The sequence below is a fragment of the Engraulis encrasicolus genome, chromosome 22 (assembly GCF_034702125.1).
Source record: "Engraulis encrasicolus isolate BLACKSEA-1 chromosome 22, IST_EnEncr_1.0, whole genome shotgun sequence".
NCBI classification, from domain to species: domain Eukaryota; kingdom Metazoa; phylum Chordata; class Actinopteri; order Clupeiformes; family Engraulidae; genus Engraulis; species Engraulis encrasicolus.
In genome coordinates, this window is record NC_085878.1 from 27035046 (window position 1) to 27049421 (window position 14376).

The window sequence follows — 14376 nt, forward strand, 5'->3', positions numbered from 1 at the left end:
GCGCCATCATGTAGCCTAATGATCGAGTGAACATGTTGAGCATGGCCCACTCGACCTTTGCCTTGCCTTGCGCCGGCCGCCACTAAATCCTACACACTGCTTCTTTAAAGTCTGAAAATACATACTATTTAGATGAAATGTACATTTGCAGTATGTACACTACACACACACTGGTCTTGCATCTGGAGCCTAGAAACAATGCTTTTTTTTGGTCCTGAAGTAGGAGAATGTATCGGGTGGTGCACTTTATCCAGAGTTTACGGTGTTTGTTACATAGCTGTAAATATTGTGCCTTTCGATTAAAAACAAACAAATAAACAAAAAAAGTGAAATCTAAAAGGTCACGCTTTAACTCACTATAACGTTTCTATTTATGCCTCTCAAGGGAGGCTCTCAACACCGCTTCTGTCTGAGCCTTTAGCATCACTGGCCTGAGTGTCTTCTTCTTCTTCCTCCTCTTCCTCCTCTTCTTCCGCTCTCCATACCCCACATTTCCTCAGTCCTCGGCTATTTTTTGCCAGACGACATGTTTCTGGGGTCACTCTGACAGTGCCCCACTTGCATCCAGAATTAGATGTCCACATTGACTCGGTCCATCAGCAACACACGAGCAAACACATGTTTTTTTTATTACAGGAAAGATGAAAGTGCTTTTACAAAGGCATTTTTTTAGCACACTTCTGCTGATCAAGAAAGGGACTTAACATTTGCTAAAAGCATTGATGCCTACCTTAAAAATAGCTGAATTTCACAAATATGCTGTAAGCAGCTTTAGCAATTCTTCCCTCAAATAGCAATTTCATGTACATGTAACAGCTAATGATGAATTTTCTCCACACTGGTACTAATATGATATTAACACTATGAATATAACCACTAGATATACTGTACGACATTCTCGGAAAGCGGGTCCGGCATGCATCTCTTAATGATAAAGCGTTAGTATTGCATTGTGGCAGCAACTGGCTCTTGGTCTTGATCATCATAATATTAGTTTCAAATGACACATTATGTTTTTTTGTGATACTGCAGTGAATGGTAGCATTTGGATACCAGTGTTAGGGCTGCTGACAGCTTTTCTGGGCCCGGGCCAAAATCATCTGATGCCCCCCCCCCCTTATGGAAACCCCTTTATACATTAAAAAAAATCAACTGCACCAGAATTTGCAGCCAGTATTTTCTCTTAATTTCTCATGCTATTTACAGGGGAAATCCATACGTGACTACTGAAGCTCAGAAGTGGTGACAATTATTTTATAATTCGTTTTATAGAATTATATGTTTTGCCAAATAAAAAAATAAAAATATAAAGGCAACAAGCATTTTAGTATACCCACCCCTTGTAAAGTTTACAGGAATAAAAAAACCCAACAAATCTCTGATTGCTATTTACCCAGTGTGCATTTGGGTGCGTCTGCTGCTTTTTTTTGTGCTGAAACTGTGACATGTTCTAACCTATAAGTTCCGAGTGGACTTTTCTTTTAGTACTTCTGTTGGTTTACGTTGTTGCATTCGTTGAGAACAGTGCTTTCCTTTCCTGTGTTTCAGTGCCGGTATGCCATTGTGTAAAATGTAAAATGTGTACATCGTTCAATATACAGTGTTTGTTTATAAATGATGAAAATAAAGTACAAGTGCAATGATTTGACAACATTAAAAGTGTCATTAATCGTAGTCAGCTGTACTGTGAGTGCCATTATTAATCTTTTAAATGCGTGGGCGCACATAGCTTTTAAAAACTGGGGGGGACATTTTCACAACCAACCGTCCGGGGGGGGGAGGGGGGGGGGTTATTATTGTACACTGAATATCATTTTTTTTTTATTGTTAGTGGCATATTCATCTTCCGCTAAATAATTTTATTTGCTTTTGTAGGTCTACTACATTAACTATTTTAAATCTTGATACATGATATTTTTTAACAAATGTTTAAACCGCTCCAGCTTTACAGATTCTACTGAGAATGTGCACGAGTCTCCCTCCCACCAAGACTCACCCGCCCCTGCGCGCGCTTCTAAACACACCTCTCCCATCCCATCAGCAAGTGCTACAGTACTTTCCCAACCAATTCAACCTTTAAACAGGACAACTGTGTCAACAAATTTCACGTTGTACTACTACTAATGTAGGCCTACAGCAGGCTATGCAACAGTGTGTGATTTAGTACTGTAGACATTTTAAGACGACCAGTCTCGCGGTGGTAGGCCTATTGCATGTAAAACACAACTTCAATCCAGGCGCGGTTTTGGGTCGTGTGATATTGGGGTCTCCCCCAGATTAGACATTTTTGATAAAAGCGGCGCATTTCAATGGTGATCTTGAGCTCTTAAGACAACCTCCTTGCTACTAGTTCTACTCAGTCATTTTTCTACCACGCTGCGTTTCAATTGCATCTACACTCCACCGCTACAAGCCACACGTTTGCGTTGTAGTACCGCTTGACAACAATTCACAGTAAATGCGTCCAACAGATTAACACCACCGCAGTCATCATTCCAAAAAGGAGCTCCTTAAAAAAATTAATTTAGTCAGACGTTGACAGCATACAGACCAGGGACAGTGAACACGGCAGCTACCTGCGTTAAGCAAGCCTACTTGATTGACAGCTGTCATGGCATGGCCCAACAAAGATGTCTTTTCACTCGAAAACAGGCGACAAAGAGACCAAAAAGCCCTTCTGAACAATTAACATCAGCTAACATCAGCAACTAGGCTACAAACAGCGTCACAGCGGACATGAACCTATTATTGACCTTACCTTAAAAGTTGTCTTGACCGCAGTAGAACTATTTATCCCAACTTTTAATCCATGCGTTTCCACCATCATCATTCACGTTCCACAGTTTTTGTAATCCACATCATAGCTAGCAAGAATGGGACTATCCTCGAGATTAACTTTAATTATAAAAGCAAGCAACTGGTCTGAGCCAAAAATGTAATGTAAATATGACGTCTGCTCTTCGCTCCACTTCCTTCATAAAGCCAGCTCTGTTTATGGCGCTTCAAATCTGGGACTTCAGTGGCTGTTAGCCAATCAAAAAATAGATATATATGGTGTAATACCGTTTTTTTGCCACATATGAAAGTGAATGGTCCAGGGAGGCGCTATTTCACACATTGCAAAATGCAAAGGCAGAAATCAGATATTTTCTCCAAAAAGGTGAGGGGGACGGATCTAGGTGAATGAAAATCTGGGTACGTCATGTCCCCCCCGTCCCCCCCGCTATCTGCGCCCATGTTCTAAATGACTACAAACACAACGGCAAGATATTATCATACAATGTGCCTTTATTAACAACAGATACAAAATATAGCCTTGCTTCTCATAAATATCTCTCACAATTGTATTGCTGAGTTTATTGTTTTACATTCAGAGAAAAAATGGTTAAATGTGAACCTCGTAGTGCAATCTACAGTAGAACATGCCAGAAAAATACACATCTAGATAACTGCCTCATGTACTGTACGTTCTTTTAAAATGCAAGTGATTCTTGTGCTGTTTTATGAGATGCTCTTTATGAGAACGCTACAATATGCAATCTTTATGCGTTATGATGCCGTAATCAAAAAGAAATGGATAAAAGCAGTGCAAGTGTATCATTATATTGACACTTTTCATGGCCTTTGAAAAGCAAAATAATATAAAATATAGGCCAATTTAAAATTAATCACATTCCACAAATTCCACATCATCATCCTGTCATGAGTCTTTAATCCATATTTTATGACTATCAGTCAGCAGAAGAAAGATCATAACACACTTTGATTCTGCTACGACTGCACTAGACGCTGGTTATGTGGATGGATGATTAAACATGTAAACTTGCATTTGAGGGAAAAAAGGTCTTTTATTGCAACACTAGAGGGAACGGGTTATGTGGGTTAAAATAAAACGGAGAGCAAACCACAGCATCGCACTGGGTATTAGGCATTATCCTTATCCTTGGACTTGTTGCGCATTCGAAGCTCGGTGGCTGTCGGCGGAGGGTCGATTCTGGCCTGGCTGAGTCTAGGGTTGATCCCTGGACGGTAGGTACTCAGAAACTCCTCCAGACCCAACTGCGGACCGCCCTCTTCCTCCCCCTCTTCGTCATCGTAATCATCATCACTGTAATCATCATCGTCGTCGTCGTCGTCTTCCTCCTCTTCTTGCTCCTCCTCTTGTTTCTTGCGTTGTTTGTCAGCTTCTTCTTCCTCAGGATCGGAGCTGTGGTCCACGAACCTCAGGCTCTCTGCCTCCATCAGAGGGTCTTCGTCCAGTGACCGCGTCCTGGTCAAAATGCGATGCTGCTGCTGCTGCAGCTGAAGCTGCTGACCTTCCTCGTCTTCTGTCTCCTCCTCCTCTTCCTCTTCATCATCATCCTCTTCCTCACCCGTATTTTCTTCCTCATCTTCGTCCGGCTCGTCAATGGTGCCCTCCCGCGAGTACGTGAAGACTTCAGTCTGGTCGCTGAAGGTGATGTGCCTGCGCCTGAGGGCCGGTTGGTGGCCGGAGCTAAGGCCCAGGAACTCGGCCAAGCCCATCTTCCGGTTGCGCTCCTCCATCCTCTCCTCCCGGCTCAGACACGGCGTCTCCTCATCCACCTCCTCCTCCTCCTCCTCTTCCTCCTCCTCCTCCAATTGATAATCCTCCAGACACCTCATCGGATCATCGTCCTCCGTCTCCTCTGTCTCTTCCGTTTCCTCCCCCTCCTCATCGTCATCGTCATCCTCTTCATCCTCATCCTCCTCCTCCTCGTCTCTGCTCTCCTCCGTGTCTGCGGCCGCCACCTCGTCTTCGTCCTCCTCTCGGATGACTGCCAGCTCCCTCATGGCCTCCTCGTTCTCCATGCGCTCGGCCAGCTCCTCGGCCGACGGCTTGTCGGGGTCCAGGGCCTCCACGATAATGGTCTCATACTTACGGGGGCCGCAGGGCTCATCGTACTGGGGGAAGACCTCCTCAGCATAGCCTGGGGAGAGAGAGAGAGAGAGAGACAGAGACAGAGAGAGAGAGAGAGACAGAGACAGAAACAGAGACAGAGGCAGAGAGAAAATATAGCAAACAAGTTTCGTTATTTAGCACAATTCAGTCATAATTTGTCCCATGCAACACTACACTAAATGGTCATGGCAATAAAGCAAGCTTTTTTGTATTTGAATCTGAATTTGAGAGCGAGATAGAGAGAGAGGCAGAGACAGGCGGATGGAGAGACTTACACAGAGACTGGGTTACGGAGAAAGAGAGCAAGGAAGGCGGAGAGTAGGAGAGATAGCATGGGGTTAATGGAGCAGCTGCTGCGTGCAGTGTCAGCAGTTTTCTAACTTCATAGCATGCAAATTAAACTGACAGTTTGAGATGTTGGTGTCTGGTGTGAAGTTTTCTAATTAATTCAGCTGGCCTCCATATACACCACTTAATCATTACGGTTACACTTTACTTGACGCCGGCGTCATACGTATGACATTACAGGGTCATAACAGTGTCATAATAGTGTCATGAACAAGTCATAAACATAATGCCAATGTCATAAACGTTTTATGGCCATGAAAAGTTGACATTGTTAGGCCTGTCTTTGTCATAACCGAATCACATAAAGACAAAGTCTTACAATGTTTATGACATTGACATCATTTTTATGCCACATTCATGACTGCATAATGACAATGTTATGACACTGTTATGTCATACGTATGACGCCGTCGTCAAGTAAAGTGTCCCCATCATTACTCTAAAAGGGGGCTTATTGGGAGGCTGTCATATTAGGCTGTGGACATGCTTGCTGGTTGTCTTGAATTACGCATGCGACCGAGTTCCCATACTTGCTTCAGGATGGCCAGAGCACGATACTGTAGGTACATATAGGGGGCAGATAGCCAACGGGTCTCTCATTACATAATGTTTTCCACCATTGTTTGAATCTACCATGACCTCAGCATGGACGTTTGGAAGATCACCCCTCGTGGTTTTGTCACAATTGCGCTGTACGCACGTGTCTGCGTACCTTGTGCCAGGTGTTCTCCCGTGCGCATAACTGACTAAAATACGCATGGCGACGCATTCATGCACAAAATGTTCCCGGGTACGCTTATCCTGCAGCAAGCATGTTCAGGGTCTTACGTGGTCATAAATAGTACTGTCACCGTCAGATAATGTGTATATAGATGGGATTTTTCTATGAGTTTTACACACTGACAGAATGACACGGAGAGACATTGTAGAAGAGAGCAAGAGACAGAGAAGGGCATTTAGTAATGAGAGAGAGAGAGAGAGAGAGAGAGAGAGAGAGAGAGAGAGAGAGATACAGGTATGGAAAGAGGAAGAGGGAGGAACATGGTGAAAGAGACAGAGAGAGAGGGACCAAGAAATGTAGACATCCATGCCTGAATCTCTAGTCTAGGGACATGGAGAGAGAGAGAGAGAGAGAGAGAGAGAGAGAGAGAGAGAGAGAGAGAGAAAGAGAGAGAAAGAGAGAGAGAGAGATTCACCTTCCCAGTCTATGGCGTAGGGCACCTCCTCTGCCTCCATCTCTGGGGTGACGCCCTCCATAGGCTCCCCCTGGAAGGAGAACGAGCGCCTGAACTTACGCAGCCGCCGCAGCAGACTCGACTCCCTTCTCCGCGAGTGGCGCCCTGAGCGACTGCTGAAGGATAGAAGCCCAGGATTATGATTATATTTTTTTTATTATTATTATTATTATTATTATTATTATTATTATTATTATTATTATTAATCATTATTATTATTAGTATCAGTATCAGTAACAGTAGAAGCACCAGTTTTCATATGAAGGTATCATTTGTACTGTAAGGACTACTATAAGTATTGTAATGTAATGTTTGTGTCCAAATGTAACAGTGACAGGGCTGTAAAAGGAACTACAATAGTTTGTAAGGTTAGGTTGACTAGGCTGTGCTTTCAAACTCCAAAAAAGTTCAGTTGCTCACAGCTCAGCTGTTTAGACTAACATGACTTGGATGAATTACTGTCTCCAGACAGCTGCGGAACTCCACAGCCTTCTGCTGCCATTGCTGCATGGCCAATATGAATGCAACCCCAGGGCCGGATTATCCATAAGGGCCAGTGGCACAGTGCCTGCCCAGGGACACCAACCATTTTTGACCAGTGAGAGGGCACCACAACACACAAACTTAACAAATATTGTTGATAAAGGGGGCACTAGTGAGGTATAGTGCCCGGGGGGCACCACATTGGCTTAGTAATACGGCCCTGGCTACACTCAGACATGTACATTGTACAGGAGGGTACAGTGTGTGTCACTAGGGCCCCATGTATATAGGGGGCCCACACAGTGCCTGATGTATGTAGATGTATGGGTGGAGTGGGGAAGGTCCATTGGAGCTGATTGTACATAGGGCCCCACAATTTGCTGCTACGCCCCTGCACCCAGACACCTGGCCCTGGTCCCCGTGACGTGATTTATGGCTGGCCCCAATTGTAAGTCACCGTCGCAGGCCAGGGCCATGTGGCATAGACGGTGTGGCGCACTCCGCTCCGCTCACCTCTCCATCCTCCTGGAGGACTGCGGAGACAGCACTCTGTTTATCATCATCTCCGCCTGCGACAGCCGGGCCTCCAGTCTAGCCAGCTCCTCCTCACCTGCGCATCACACATGCATACATACATACATAAGCACTCATATACAGGAACAGGAGGACAAAACATTCATGCATGCACACACTGTATAGGTATAGCATGTATAAATTCATAACATGAGATAACATCCATGCACGCACTGTATAGGTATAGCATGCATAAACATTAGATAAAAGGCATCATGCTAGTATGCAGACTCATACTACTAAATATGAAAGAAAATGGATAGCAGGCGTATTGGTAGGATGTGTGCTGTATGATAGTATATGTATTGTATTCAAACATGAAACACATCACAGATCTATCTACGTAGGAAAATGTGCAAACTATAGACAGACTCATAACATGATAAAAATGTGTTATGATTGTTTGAGTACACTCATCACTAAAAAAACATTCATATCGGTGCATGTAATGTAGATAGTATGCATAAATTCATAACATAAGATAAAGAAGCATTACAATGGGAAATACAGACCCATAACCATACTATATTTAGTATGATGGCATGCATATGGTATTCAAACATTAAACAAGTCGCAGACCTGTGCATCACAGATACATGTAGATAGCATGCATAAACACTCATTTACAAAATAAAATGCACAAGTGTTTTGGAAACACATCACAGATGTGTGCAGATAATGTACTCATGTGAAATTATGTATTACCATACAAGTGTGAGAAATACATTAGTATATAACATGTGGCATGTAACATGAAATAAAATGTACAACTGTGATAGTGTGCATGAATATTTAAACACCGTACACATATTGGAGGCGTATAGATTGCATAAACTAGAGCTCATACAAAACACAACAAAACAACATGTACGTAGATGCTGAGAACTAGCAAGCGACATGAGATACAATGCTCCATGAAAATTGAATACATGACAAGTTCGCTGCTTAAAATGCAAACTAGATTGGGCAGAACATGCTGTGGGGCTGTACCATTGTCCATCTCAGCACTTCCCCCCCCCCCCCCCTTTTTTTTTTTCTTGTCATCTTTCATCCTCTTGGCTTTAAAATGTGTCAAAAGCGATGAAGTGTCTTCTACATACATTCCAGACGTTTTGTCTGGGGCATTGTTTATTCAAATAAGTGTCTTTTCATTGCTGTTGCTGAAAGCTGCCGTCCTCTTCTTTGCATTTCAGGCAAGGAAAGTCTTACAGTAAAGTGCACTCACTGGCAGGGAGCATCAGCACTCTTGGACACGGTTTGAAGGTCACATCAAGCATCTGTGGGTGCGCGTTTGTATTTATACAATTGAAAAAACATGAGGCATACTTGTGTATGGGCCTTGATATTCCAAAGCTCTGTAGAAAACATTTTCTGTTATCTCTAGGATTAGGGTTAAGGCCTATTTCAGCATGTCTCAAATGAAAGGTGAATAATACTACTACTACTACTACTAATAATAATAATAACAATATTAATAATAATAATGCCACTCAAAGTGCCAGTTTAACACAGCTCGGACAGTTTGAGATCCCCAACTAATGCCTCTTTTCCACTGCCATTTTTCTGGTAGGCCTACAACTCGACACAGCGTGACTCGGCCACCACTTTTTGCTTTTCGAGCTGTAGGCCTACCAGAAAACCGGCAGTGGAAAATAGGCAAAAATGTCTTTCTACTTCTCATCAGCAATGATGAACCAGGTCTCTAAAAATAACCCATTGTGCCTGACATTCCAACATGAGGGGTAAGAAGACACAGAGCTGGATACAAAAAGAAACAAAAAATATAGTATTACTAATAACACAAGTTTTATGCGACCATATAAGTGCTCCTTCGGCCTGTCACCCCCTCCCCTCCTCCACCTCCCCTCCAGTCCCCTGGCATCCATTTGATGAATGGAGCTAAACCTCTTAGTGCTGATCCAAAAGACATGCAGTTAATTGGTATTAGACGCTGGCGGGCCCCAACGCGACATTACTTCTGACTGCTATAATCCAGGTCCAACAATACAAAGGGGTTGGCAACAAAGCAGGCCAGGCCGGGCAGGGCCCTGTGACTGGGACAGGCTCTCTGGTGCTTAATCTGGTTTATCGGGAGGCTGGCGGGGCAGGCGGGGCAGGCCGCCCCTGCTGCAGCTACTGATACAGGCAACGAGGCTCTTTCACCACTAGGGATCCGTCTGTCTGGCCTGACAGAACTGAACAGGGAAATCAAAACAATGACAAAAGGAAGGAAAAAAAGGGAAATTGTGTGTGTATGCATGTGTGTGTGTGTGTGTGTGTGTGTGTGTGTGTGTGTGTGTGTGTGTGTGTGTGGGTGTGGGTGTGGGTGTGTGTGTGTATGGGTGTGTGTGTGTGTATGGGTGTGTGTGTGTGTGTGTGTGTGTGTGGGTGTGGGTGTGTGTGTGTTTGTGTGTATGTGTGTGTGTGTGTGTGTGTGTGTGTGTGTGTGTGTGTGTGTGTGTGTGTGTGTGTGTGTGTGTGTGTCTGTGTGTGTGTGAGCTGTGAGGGTGTGGGGTGTGCAACTATAGCAGATAAAAGTGCTTGTCCTTGAAAATGAAGCGAGGCTGGGGATACAATGGGATGGGTATTAAAGGCAAGACCATCTCCTTACTCTATGTCTCACTGATTTGGACAAAGCCATCACAGCATAATCCAAAGTCGGCCCATAATAGTACCACAGTAAGTCATACATACATAGCCATTGCACATGATTTGAATAGGAAAATAATTCTGGGATCATCATTTCTTCACACACTCTTGAATTGTAAATCCACCCATCTCTTGTGTGATCTAATAAAAAGATAAAAATGCGATGGCAAACTTGCACAATTTAAAGTCGAATCAGCACATACTTATGTTCTGCAGAAGTCCTGCGTTTGAGGAGGGGCATCTCTTGGCTTTCTTATCCTTCCTTGTGAGCTGCGGGGGAAATAAAGCAGATTATTACCATCAAAGGCACATCAGAGTATGAGATCTGTATCACAATTCCCTTATTTCCTTCGGGATTAATAAAGGTACTCTACTCCGCAATTCTTACAGATTAAAAAACAACTAAATACCAATTCACACAAGCCTGTCAACACATTGACTTACTGTAGAGCAGAATCCTTATTATCCAAGTAGTACTGCATAGTAGGCCTATATCTGACACGGATAAGGTCAAACCACAGCACTTTCCTCTGGTATTAATAAAGTATATCCACTTCGTTCTTGACAAATGAAAATGTCATCATGTACTTCAGCTTTACAACAGCTGACAAATGGCAATGTCGCCATGAACTTCAAACTTATAACAGCATCATCCAGATACAGTACCTTGACAAATATGTGGAGGATGTATAAGAGTATCCCGACTCCATAGATGGGGACAACCTGGCCAAAGTGGTTGCTCTTCTTGTTCTTGTTCCGGGCACTGGCCCTGGCGATGGCCTCGGGTCCCAGGGCTTCGGGGTACGCAGTCTCCTCTTCCCACGGCTCCAGGCCCCCAGGACCGGGCTTGCGAGGCATTCCTGTGGGGTAGTGGCCAGGCCCGACTGCCAAAAGAAGCAAGGGTGATATATTCCTGTTCTAACCAGGCCCCAATAGCCAACAGACACTGGGTGATACTTCAACTCCGGTCCGATAGCCAACAGACACTGGGTGATGTTTCAACTCAGGTCTGGTAGTCTACAGAGACTGTGTGATGTTTCTGTACTGACCAGGTCTGGTCTACAGAGACTGGGTGATGTTTACATCTAGGGCTTACATGAGTGACCGAATGTATGAGAAGCTGACCCATCAGTCTCGTGAGCTATAAAAAGCGTATCACTTACACTCGTGAGCTGCAAATGTAGTGCACGAGTGATTATTCCAGATTTACCCTAGACCTACTTTTATGCTTCCATGGCTTTCCATAATCTTTGAGGTTTATGTTTACTATATACTTGTTAATGGACTGATGCCGCATTCGACTAAAGTCTTGTCTAATTCAGGTCACCATATCACATGATCATATTGAAGGATGGAATGCTTTAGGCAACGTGTTTGTACACAATTTGGAAAATGTCCTAATTAAACAGTTATTACACTGTCAATAAAGGCTTGCACTCACTGTGGGCACTTTTAAACAAATAACTGATTTTCTTTTAAAGTAACTTTCTTATTTCAGTTTGGAATAACTTTTTCTTATCAAGACAACTACATACAAAGTTATTCCGACGCTGATACGTGACAGGATACAGGGTGTGGGCGTAATTGCTCTGTATACTTAGCACCATCTGCTCATTACCCATTTTTGTGGAGCTGCAGTCACTTGGAGCATTAGTTTATGCCTTCACCCACCTGCTTGGTTGCCTACTCACCTGCTTGCCACCCTGCCTGCCTGCCTTCCTTGAGATCTATTTCGTTCATCCATCCATTCCTCCATCGCTCTCAAAATGTATGTTATCACAACTTTTTAAGCTTCAACTGTAATACCTCAAAACCACCTGACCTCTACATTAAAATAGCCTACCAAAAACACAATTCCATACAAACAGTATATCATTTTAATGGCATCCACCAATTATTTATGGGCTTGAATGTGAATTTCCTATTGCCCTAACTATTTATCACGGAGATGGCAAAGTGTGACTGTGTGGCCAGTCCCCCATTTAAAATAAATAAATAAAATAAAAGTAGCCTACTGGAATGGGAACATGATTCTCTGTGATAGGATGATGACCAAACTAAACACATAATTAGTATGTTTTTATAGGCCAAGTGGGCGTCCCTTTTCTTTATTAAAAACCGAGTTGCTTGTTCTTAAAATGAAATTTTCCCCATAAACCTGACTATCACTTCGTTACTGAGTAAAATATTAGGTAGCCCAGTAAGCCCACATAGCATAATAGCCAAAGTCTGACCATTATAAAGTGCAGCGCGTGCCCCATCGAAGAATCGATCAACTTGCATGACTTTGTATGGTGAGATATCACTGCGCACTGACGTGTTTTTGTACCTTTACGCGCCAACAACAATAGCAGCAGAGATGTCACCTTAAAACCTCGCAGGTACAGTTGTTCATTGACACCATTTAAAACACATTAACCTCACACAATAATGTCGTAAATTAAATTGTGAATTCAGGAAAGGAAGAGGGAAGCGTGATGGTAAGAGGGTGTTTTATTGAGCAGACAGCACCGGGACACAGTCAAGCACCAAAGCCAGGAGGAAAGGTTGGAATTTTTTACAGGGTTGTCAGGTGGGATGAAGGAACAGTTGTGGTGAAGGTCCGTTTGATGCTAGCTCTTCAGGTTTAGGGCAGGTGGATTATACGCACGACTACAGCGCTGCGGAGAGCTGATATCAAAGCTGGTGATGACGGTGAAAACAAGGGAGATGACGACTGAGGGGGGTTGTTATTATTTTCTTACCCGCTTTCGGCATCATATCCTTCTTCACATCGTGGTAGATAATGCTGGGTACGAATAAAGATATGCATAATACAATACAGGTTACAAGAGTCACCTTCTGAAATGCTGTAATCGACATTTTTTTAGGTTAGCTCGGTGGGTCCATGCCACCGTATTCCTCCCTTCAGCGCTCTCTGCTGTCTCAGTGCCAGTGGAAACGGAAATGATTACAATGGTCACCTGTTACGCCTTTGTTACAGTTCAGAAACCCAACTAAGTTACACGGTCCATTTCATGCATCATTGCCTATTCATCCTCAAGCTTCATATAATAACTACCGTTATAACAATGGAATTCTTGATATGGTAATTTAATTTCATGTTATAGTATGGCTTGCTAAGCTATAGGGCCTACATTGAGGCTATTAAAACAAAAAACTTTCAAGTCAATGGTAATGTAGGATATGTAGGCTATGTACAGAGCAATTTTGTATGTTAAAACAGCTGAGTCTTCCTGATCACTTGTATATTTTTCAAACTGATGTCTTAGGTCTGAGTAAAATTAAAATGGTGTTGCTGTCACTTCATGTCAACCCACCAGATGGCAGTGCCTGCTCAACTTAGCAGTGAAAGCAGATGAGTGTGGACTGAGGATGCAGAAATGGGCTACTGTTGTCGCCTGCCTGTAGGTAGGTACAGAACTCCACCTACGGAGGTCATGTGCAAAATGTCAGACACCTTGACAAATAAGAAGCACACACACACACACACACACACACACACACACACACACACACACACACACACACACACACACACACACACACACACACACACACAGAGTCAGACACTGTAATAAACAGACTATAAAGTATTTGATGTTTTGAATTTAGTTTCATATGCCATATTACCTTTTCTGCTGTTATGTGTCGGTTGAGTTTAATTTTATTACGACGATAGAAAAAGTTGGTAGAAGCATGCCAGTGAAACGATTCAGAGCTCTGCTTTTATATTTTCATGTATTCACATCACAATAGCCCAAACAATAATGAATGCAGTTAAGGAATGTGTGAATGTTAGGAAATCAGGACACACATATTCATTACACTCTGTTTCACCTTGAAGTGCTGTGGTTCTCGGCACTCTAAATGTGCAATACACGGCTGTAATTGTGGCCCCTCTTTGCATCTTGACAGTTTTAGAGCATCCTTGGTATGAGGAAGAACAATGACTATATTGAAAAGCAACAGTGACATAACCATTCTCTCCCAAGCACTCTGCCCATGATTGAAAATGGCTCTGAAACACTACCCCCCTCTGTAAGAAAGAAAGAAAGAGAAGAGAAAAGGAAGGAAAGGGAAGATGAAAAAAAATGCATGACAAGAGATGACAAAGGAAGATTGGTCTGTAATTCTTTTGCCCATAGAAAGATCCAGCTCCTATCA

The 14376-nt window shown here is 43.2% G+C and overlaps 1 protein-coding gene across 1 annotated transcript; it reads right to left on the reverse strand.

Annotated features, from left to right (window-relative positions):
• Positions 1-3304: 3304 nt before the first annotated feature.
• ric3a (RIC3 acetylcholine receptor chaperone a) lies at positions 3305-13071 on the reverse strand. Its single transcript, XM_063188250.1, has 7 exons — positions 12893-13071; positions 12444-12538; positions 10876-11093; positions 10413-10479; positions 7501-7597; positions 6466-6620; positions 3305-4949 (listed from the first exon to the last, which is right to left on the reverse strand). Exons 1-7 carry the CDS (start codon positions 13069-13071, stop codon positions 3925-3927), a joined length of 1836 nt encoding a protein of 611 aa, XP_063044320.1. The 3' UTR covers positions 3305-3924.
• Between the last annotated feature and the right edge of the window lie 1305 nt (positions 13072-14376).